Raw genomic sequence first — 9,495 nt, 5'->3', positions numbered from 1 at the left:
TAAAAAATAGACGCATCTCGTTGTTCTTCGGGTGCTCCATTGAGAGAAAATAGTAGGCAAACAAAGGAAAAAAATACCAAAAAGTAACTTCATCTAAAAAATTATACATTATATACTATGAGCCAATGGGTCACGAAAGAGTAGACGGGCCGGGAAACAGTAGCCCACTTCCCTAAAATGGTAGATTACCCCCCTTTGACCGTAGTCAGCTCTAGCCATCTACTCTTCCGGGGGCTATTTTTGGCTATTTTTGGATAGGTAATTAGGGAAAATTGCTAGATTAGTAGTTCACTCATATTAAATTTCTTATAAATGATAAACACTTATACAACTTCTTATCTACCATACGCAATATTGTTTATTGCTCTCATTAAATTACATTAGTAGAAGGATCTTTTCAAAACTATAACTTATAAAATCTTATTTATGATCTTTCATGCCTCAAGAGAGAAACTAAACGTGTTGGGTTTGATTTCAATTGAAAATATTGATTATGAAAGTGTAATAGATGAATTTACTTTTAGAAATTCTAAATGGTTAATATTTAGAAAATAGTAATATCTTGACTACTTATCTTATTTTGAAAAGTTGCTTGTAATTAACACTTTAAATTTATTATTAATGAGTATGATGCTTATATAAGGAGTTTAGGAGATGTTTGTTATCAATTTTGTATATGAAATTTTGAACTTAGAGGTAAAGGAATGACTTAGTAATATTTTACAATAACTTTTTATAGGGCCTTAATTTTGATTTTTGCATAAGGCTCCCAAAATGATGAGTTGTGCCCGCTAACAGTCACGTATGCCAAATGTGACCAAGCGAATAACTCCACAACTTGTAAAGGGTATGAAAAAGCAAGTGAAAAATCAAAGCACCATGTAGTTGGTAAGGGAAAGGGACCAAGAACGAGAAACGGGAACTAGTTATGTTTGCAAAGAAATGTTTGGTATCTTGAAACATTTATATCCTTTATTTTGAAACTAGTAGTTTATGTGTAAGCTTGTTTGGAAACTGATGTTGATGGTTAATTTGGGAACCTTTGGAAGTATTGGTTATGCAATTTTTTATTGGTTATTCACGTATTCTATGTTTGCTTTACTTTGATATTGTTTATGAAAAAGATTGGGAATCGTTGATTGTTTCACTATTTGGCAATATTGGTTATGCAATTTATCTTGAAACATTTCACAATGAACCATATATAAATTACATAAGTCCATATTGCAGAAACCAGTAATGTAAACATCTTTGATTGTATAACCATTTAGTTTGGGAACTATTGAACAATGTACTCTCTATGCATTCTTTCATTCCCTAAAATATAATTGAAACAAACACAAGGAAATGGAATATAAACATCTTTTTTATTGTAAGATTTTTGGGACATATATAATTTAAATTGTACCTTAATTACATTAAGCCATACACAAAACAACCAAACCTATATGGTAATCGCATTAACCCAAAACAACCAAAGTTTCTAAACCATACCCAAATAGCCAAGACAGTGAGTTCATTTAGGCCAATTTCTGAAAAAGATGAGTAAAAAGAAAATCCAAGGATCATGATAAGATATTGATTCATTCACATAAATTCAACCTCAAGATCTTTGACTTGAACAATTGAACCTTCCATAACATACCTCTATAAAATGTTGATTGCATGTATCCACATTGGAGGGTGGTCAAATGGATTATAGACATTTAGAATCTGGTCAAATATAAAATCAAAATAATGGCTTATTGCAACCTTCAAATTTTTCGTGTTTTCTATATATACAAGAATGGTAAAAACTTTTTGGTCCCTTATTTTAGCTTTTGTAGAAAAGATTTGGCCATTCACACACAATATGTTCACATGCCATAAATAGTTAAGCTAAATTAACACGCTATGTCGCCTTGCATGAGAGAAAAGATACGTAAAAGCACATGTTTTTAGAGGTAGTAGTGTTGTATAATACCACCATGTGTCAACATAGAAAGAAACTTGTTTTTTTTATAAAAAAAAACTCATCACATTTTAGACAACATTGCCAAATCCCTTTTAAGAATAAACTGAAAAGGACATGTAACAAACTTAACATAAATACTAGTAAAGACAACTTAATCTATTGATTGTCGGGTTAAGAAAAAGAAATTGTCTTCACTTCTTTGTTTCGTAACAGAAAAGCTGGAGACACAAACACATAGTACCTAGTGCATCTCTCAAGCTTCTTAAGGCATGCTTTAATGGAGGACACTACAAAACAAAAAATCATTCATTCATTCGATTATAAAACTTTTAATTTGCATAAACTAGTCAAGAGAGATATCAAATTAAAACATCGATCGAGGGTAGATGAAGGAATTAATGTGGAGGGATCGATGGTCTCGTTTTGCTGATGGAGGGAAGCCATATCTCGGGGTGCTCTTTTTACAATTGGGATACGCTTTTAATGGAATCATAGTGAAGTCTGCTTTAAATAAGGGATTGAATCCATGCACATTTTCTGTTTATCGAAATATTTATGCAGTCATCGTTTTTGGCCCATTTGCTCTCTATTTTGAAAGGTACTTTAATACTTTTACTTACTTTTAATCATGACTAATATTAATGCATGTGTCTCAAATATTGTATTTTATTTTTCTTAAAATTACAGGAAACTGCGACCTCAGATGACGTTGTATGTGTTCTTGAAGATAATGTTGCTTGCACAATTAGAGTACGCATTCATCAAGGCCTCATTAAAACCACATTAATATTACATTTTAATTGAATTATCTAATTACAAAAAGTTTGTGGAATTTAGGCCTGTTATGGACCAAATATTGTATTATACTGGAATGAAGTATACCACTGCGACATTTGCCATAGCAATGTGCAACATTCTCCCTGCTTTGACATTCTTCATGGCATGGATATTCAGGTACATACAATATGACTTTCGTAATGTACAAACAATGAAACAAAACTAACTAGTTTTATAAAGACGTGTTAATTTTTAATTGTACGTAGGCTTGAGAAGGTGAACATAAGAAGATTGCATAGCCAAGGAAAGATCATAGGGACCCTTGTGACAGTAGGTGGAGCCATGGTCATGACCTTTGTTAATGGACCACCCATCCCATTGCCATGGACCAAGGTCACCAGAGTGCACCACTACCACCACCCTCTACCACCCACTACACCCTCTTCAGACCACCATCTCAAGGGTGCGCTAATGATAACCGCCGGCTGTGTTTTTTGGGCTGGATTTTACATTCTTCAGGTAAATAAGACTAAAGACTATTTTTGTTGTTGTGCTACATACAAGGATTTAAGACTCAATTTTTTGTCTTAAATGGTTCGCTTTTTTTTTTTCAGGCTGTGACATTGAAGAAATATCCTGCTCAGTTGTCTCTAACAACCCTCATCTGTATGATGGGTGCTTTGCAAGGAACTGTGATGACTCTTGTTATTGAGAAGGGCAAAAAAGGCATTTGGTCTATAAATTGGGACACAAAACTATTCGCGACACTATATAGTGTAAGAAAACAAATCGATTAATTACCTTAATTTCTCATATGTTTTCTATTTTATTTTTCCCTTAACTTCTTTTGTTTTGGGGTTCGATATAGGGAATAGTTCGGTCAGGGGCGAGCTACTATATTTCGGGTCTAGTGATGAAGAAGAAGGGACCTTTTTTTGTAACAGCCTTCAATCCCCTTGGGATGGTGATCGTTGTGATTGTGAGCTCGTTTACTCTAGGTGAACAATTGGACTTGGGAAGGTAAGTTTTGTAACTCATGACATAGTATCTTTTATGTTTGGTATGCATTAAGGTGATTAAAACAAAAATATGTTTTTTTATCCTATCATAAAAGTTGGACCCAAGTGAGACATCACTCACTATCCCAAAGACATAAATGACCTCTACGTGATTGGAAAAAACTTGTAATGCTCACTTTACATGACCGCATATATCATTTTGTATTTCGAATAACTCTTTTCAGGGTTGCTGGAGCATTAATTATTGTTCTCGGATTATACCTAATCATATGGGGTAAAAGTAAGGACTCGACTTTGTCCGATTCAAGAAATGACGAGCTAGGAATTGTTGACTTGAATCCGACCCAAGAAAAGAATCACAATGAGATTTCAAAATCCGAGATAGTTGACGGTGAAGCTTCAGTCTGATTCTTTTTGTTCAAATCAAAAGGGAAATCGATTGATTCAAACATTTAGAGAAAGTACAATTGGAAATGATTTAGATGATATCAAACTATAGTTTAGAAGTAGTTTATTAGAATGTGTGTTAGTTGTTAAAAAAAAAATCAAACTATCATTAGTTTGATTAGGATTTTAATTTAGAATCTTCAATATATATTTTTTTAAAGTAGTTTATTTATACTATCGTGATTTTGTAAAATTAAGAGATTTATACTAAAGTTTTTAACAGAAAAATATAGAGTGACTTAGATCTCCAGGATTAGAGGTTTTATTACACAATTTAAGTTTTAACTATGAATTATTGTAGTGTCAAAAGCCCATATGATATACGAAATCACAATTGCATTTCAATGTCTTTTATTTGTACATGAATACAAGAAACATTTCAATGGCAATGGTTTTCTTTCAAATATATGGAAGGGCTACACCCTCGATATAACCGCCGCCTCATCTACTTGTGTTTTATTCCATTTTGAGACCGCCTCTCCCTTCTTCCGCTTCCGATTCCGATCAGTCACATAGTCTGATGCTTTCCCGCCTATCTCTCATCTATCTATCTACTCAAATTCCTCAAGCCTTCCTTCCGTTCTTGCGACAGGTTTGATACTTCATTTTTATAGACAGACGAGTCGAGAGACAAAGATCGAGTGAGAGAGAGAGGTGTAAAGTAGATGAAATAGACATCGGAAGACCACACTTGCACTACAGTACGTTTTCTTTCCTGATTTCTTCTAGATTAGGGTTTCTTTAAAATTGTTGGTGTGATTTTCCGTCTTTTGATTTTTATTTTCCATGTTAACAACTTGAATTGTGATTCAACGAGTGCTTGCTCTAGCTGTTGGGTACGCAACATCGAAGGTTAGTTGTTTTGTTTTTTAGATATGTACACCACCTGTTCCATAGAATTCCCAAAAGATATAGTGAATTAGGGAACTTATGATTTTTCTATATTAACTATTTTGCCAAAACACTGGTTGTGATAGATGTTGGAGATGGTGCCACTCATGTCGCACTCATTGTAAAAGGTTATATTCAAGAAAGAATTGTAATCGATGGTATTTCCACATACAAAGATAAAGATCGACTCGGATACCAATTGAATCAACATTTATGCTGATTGGAAACGATTGTCCCTGAAACAGCTTTGGATGACATGTTAATTTCTATATTGGTTGCAGTAGCAAGGCATTCCCCTACATCTGCAGGTGCGAGAGATTAATTCAAGTTATAGTCCAGAAATTCACTACAAATAAATAACCAAATGGGAATTCACTTTATAAAAGATAAAATCCATTTATAAAGGTATGTAAAATATTTAATGATCTTCATAATCATAAAATCTTTTTCATTTAAATACTCCTATAATTTTCTTTTTCAATCCTGTCATGTAAAATATGTAATGATCTTCTAGAATGGAACTTTGTAGAAGCTGTCGAGGGTTTGTATGCCCACTCCGAATAGCCTTAGGCGACTTTAATTATCGATCGATGATATATCTTATGATGAAGCACGTGATTTTATCTCAAAAAGAAGCTTCGATTGGCTTAGAGAGAAAGATCAATTACATATGGAAATGAAAGCCGGAAGTGTTTTCCAAGGAATGCGTTCGTGAAGCTTTTATCACAATCCCACCAACATACAATTTCGAAAGGCATCAACCTGGTTTAATTATCGTATAGTAATATAATAAATCTTTATCTTTACTATATTATTAAACATATTGTCTATTTCTTGAAATTTAAGAGGTATAACTATTACAACATGGTGTACAATCTTTTTAAGCTTACAATGTAACTCATCGTATCTTTACTCTATCTTAACCCTAACATCCTCGACAAAACATCAGACGCCGTCAAACCCACATCTATTCTATCTCTCTTCTTACTTGCTTCAGTTTCCGGTGGACCTTCAGTACCACCACCCTCTCCACTCTCCTTCCGCCGCCGCTGCAAGCTGTAGAAGGTAACCGGAGATCCCTTCATCCATTAAGTGTTATGTGCTCAATCAAATGCTCATCCTTCTACACTGGATGATCGACACCCTACAACTCTACTTTTCTCTACCTTTGTTTCTCCTCTTAAAACCATAATCGCACATGTGTCTGCTCAAGAAAACAATAATGAACATCCAGCTTTTAAAACCCTAATATAGCCACCGTTATCGTCACCCCCTCTATCGCTCATATTCTACCTTCTTTCAAGACGAGAAACCCTAATCCTATCATGTTATCACCATCAACACCAACGAATATGTTTCTACCTTCTGTCTCAGGCTGCACACCAGTTGAAGCTTAGTCATCTGAGAAGTTAACGAGATAAAAGAGATGTTTTTTGTTCTGAGGATACTTTTAAATTATAGGTACGATCTTGTTTCCTGATTATTGAACTATTTTCAGTGCATTGTTGGCTATACTCAAATATTTTCTTATTAATTGGAATTTTATTTCATTTTGCACGCCATGTGTTTGATGAAATGTTCGATTCCAAAGCTACAGGAAGCGATGCTTAAACTTGATGTAACAAAAAGGGTAGTTGAGGTATGACTTTAATTCCCTCTTCCTTGATCATCCAAAACAATATCTAAGGTTAACACTTTTCCCCAATGCTAATACATTTTTTGCTAATTTCTATATTATATTTTTCTATTTAAAAGCTTGCTATATGTTTTTTATTCATTTCAATAGGGCTTGATTGTTTGATAATGCCCTTTATGAGTGATCATCAAACCCAAGTGAGGCTGAAATATTTGCTTATTAATTTAATAAATTTTAAAATTAATCGTGATGGCTGGATGAATATTGATCAACTTATTCAAAAGTTGTAAGTGTTGTTCAGCTATTTGATCTATTGTCACTTGTGTATGTTTTTTTAATTGATTCATCTTTTTTGCATCCTGGTGTTGATATTTTCCCTGTTCTTGCTGGAGTTGCTGATGGAAGGAACATTTGGGCTAATGACATTGCTGAATCTGGTGGGATTCTAGAGTCTCTTCAGGATGTCGTTGGTAAAAATTTATGGTTTTCTGTAGGAGTCTGGTTTCGTTGGTAAAAATTTATGGTTTTCTTTAGGAGTCTGGTTATAATGTTTTGACAAATAAATGATCGGTTTTGCATATTGTCATAAGTTCTTGATCTTGAAAACTATCATTTTTTTTACAAGTCACTCTTGAAAACTATGGTATATTTTTATCATACTTGCAAGAATAATGATTAATTTGTAAGGAAGTTCCAAAAGTGAAAGAATGATTTGTGCAGACAACATTGTGGTGTCAACCTCCTGCTCCCTCCTCCACACAGTTCTTAATCTTGTAAACGAAACCAAAAACAGATACCCTTTAACATTTTCAAGGTACTCATACTCTGATTTCTTCTCTATGTTTCTAAAAGTCTGAGCAATTTATAGTGTTATGTTTTGATGGCCCATGCATTATGTTTTAGTTAATAATTAGTAAATTTAGGTATTCCAATTGTCTATTTTGGGTTGCAGGAGTAGGTGCAAAAGAATTTAGTATGCTTGTTCAATGCCAACAATTTTTGATATGGCCATAGAGGCAGAATCATACATATCGCCCTTTGACACCACAAGAGGAAACACAATCTATATGCTCTTATTTGTTATTTGGTTTTAATTTTAATTGATATTTGTAATGGAATTATAACACTTTGGGTGTGCTGGTTGGCCAGTTCAGGGAGGCTTCTAATAAAAACAACATTGCTGAATTGAAATTGCTCTTGGAGATAGAGATTGGATAGGTAGTATTATCTTTAAAACTTTATAAATATCCATTCTAGCTTTTATTAGATTTTTCTGAAAATATTTTTTTTTCTTCAGAATTTGAAGCCTCTCCCAGCACCTAAAAAAACAGAAGATGAGATACTTCTTTTCTTCAAGCTTTACAAGCCTGAGAAGGAACAACTTTGGTTAATCAATTAAGAAATTCAACAATTTGCTTATTCCCGCTTTAAAAGGTGTTGGCCCAATCTTCATAAAGGTTCGAGTTGTCTGTTTCTGGTTTGATTGAAAATAACAGTTTGTGTTCAGATTAAAAAAAAAAACCCTTCTAAATGCCCTTGACTATACAAATCATGTATTTTGTTGCTATGTATCTGATTTGTGAAATACAATCTGGTCAAGTGTGTGTTGCTCCGTAGCACCAAGTAAATTATTGAGGTTATCTTCATCTGTTACGAAAAAAAAGCGACATTGAATATGCTCAGAACCCAAAAACCAAAAATCAGAGGTTCTAACTACTGATCAGTAGCTTATAACAGTCTATGATCATGCCACGATAAAAGATAAAGTTAAACAATATAAAGCTTACTAAATGATAAGTCAAAAATATAAATTTATTTTTTGTATTAAGATATCATTGATCTTATAATGAATCCTAATTATTAATATTATAAAATCGTATAATCCCCAACTTTTTTATTTATTTATTTATTTATTTATTTATAAATTCTAATGTATCGTTCTTTTACCCAGTTTCCTTTTTCTTTTTCTTTTGCTAGATTTATATACAAGATTTGGCATTTACTTGCAACCTTTACATTTTTTGTTAACATTAGCATATATGGGGTTTATAATCTGATGCCAACTAAGAAGTATAATGCAATAACTTTTTCAGTGCAAATTGCAGTCCTAATTTCTTTGTTAATTGACCTCATCAATTGTTTTTATTGGACCAGATTTGGACTTGCAGTATCTATGTGTAAATAATGTTAGTATGTTTTTAAGTATTTTGTATTTTTGGATTTTCTGCACATCATTAAAAAAAATGGCAATGTACTTTTGTTGCATTTACTATTCCAATTATTACATTCTACTTTTTAAAACTTTACCTATTACATATTCAATATTGCAGTTGATTGAACACCTCTCGGTTATGCTCCACTTGCAGATATTAAGCTTTACCTAAAGAGGACATCACAAAGGAGCATGAAATTGGGAGCCTACCATAACATTCAACATTTCATTAATTTGGTTACTTTTCTTGTATTAATTGTTACATTTCTTGATTCAAATTTAGCTTCTATAAAATATGATGCACACCTTAAAATATTAATCATTATAACATGATTTTGATCAAATATTATGTATTTACTCATAGGTGGATGTTACTTAGTATAATGTGTTATTATTTATATTGAGTTATTTGTTACTTTTGACTTAAAAGTAACTTATGGTTGGAATGGGATTAAGTATTACATCACCCACTTAAAGGGACGATGTGGCCTTAATACTACTCCAAGTAAGCTTAAGTCAAACATTAATATTACAAAGTCTAAACCTTAATTTTTGGTCA

General features: G+C 32.8%; 1 protein-coding gene and 1 long non-coding RNA gene across 23 annotated transcripts; both read left to right on the top strand.

The window, feature by feature from the left end:
• Positions 1-2,269: 2,269 nt before the first annotated feature.
• Positions 2,270-4,393, top strand: UMAMIT14 (nodulin MtN21 /EamA-like transporter family protein). Its single transcript, XM_079028858.1, has 7 exons — positions 2,270-2,552; positions 2,642-2,704; positions 2,792-2,908; positions 2,998-3,250; positions 3,346-3,507; positions 3,600-3,751; positions 3,975-4,393. The coding sequence occupies exons 1-7, from the start codon at positions 2,341-2,343 to the stop codon at positions 4,156-4,158; spliced, it is 1,143 nt and encodes a 380-aa protein (XP_078884984.1). The 5' UTR covers positions 2,270-2,340; the 3' UTR covers positions 4,159-4,393.
• A 152-nt stretch (positions 4,394-4,545) lies between these two features.
• Positions 4,546-9,280, top strand: LOC145088433 (uncharacterized). Of its 22 annotated transcripts, XR_013701140.1 has the most exons (8): positions 4,547-5,049; positions 5,175-5,493; positions 5,618-6,549; positions 6,680-7,194; positions 7,445-7,538; positions 7,677-7,942; positions 8,022-8,181; positions 9,091-9,280. It is a non-coding gene; the product is annotated as an uncharacterized LOC145088433 (long non-coding RNA). The 22 variants fall into 22 exon arrangements; XR_013701136.1 differs by having other exon boundaries at positions 6,686-6,775; positions 6,875-7,942; XR_013701131.1 differs by having other exon boundaries at positions 6,680-6,775; positions 6,875-7,942.
• The last annotated feature ends 215 nt before the right edge of the window (positions 9,281-9,495 follow it).

The sequence above is a fragment of the Lactuca serriola genome, chromosome 2 (genome assembly GCF_051521515.1).
Source record: "Lactuca serriola cultivar US96UC23 chromosome 2, Lser_US96UC23_V15, whole genome shotgun sequence".
NCBI lineage: Eukaryota > Viridiplantae > Streptophyta > Magnoliopsida > Asterales > Asteraceae > Lactuca > Lactuca serriola.
This window is presented reverse-complemented; position numbering and strand designations above follow the sequence as displayed.

What these genes read in the sequence shown, in the direction of transcription:
- UMAMIT14 (XM_079028858.1), top strand. Translation starts at nt 2,341, where the DNA reads ATGAAGGAATTAATGTGGAGGGATCGATGGTCTCGTTTTGCTGATGGA. An exon ending in CTGGATTTTACATTCTTCAG is followed by an intron (nt 3,251 to 3,345) that starts GTAAATAAGACT and finishes TTTTTTTTTCAG; the next exon opens with GCTGTGACATTGAAGAAATA. An exon ending in GAACAATTGGACTTGGGAAG is followed by an intron (nt 3,752 to 3,974) that starts GTAAGTTTTGTA and finishes AACTCTTTTCAG; the next exon opens with GGTTGCTGGAGCATTAATTA.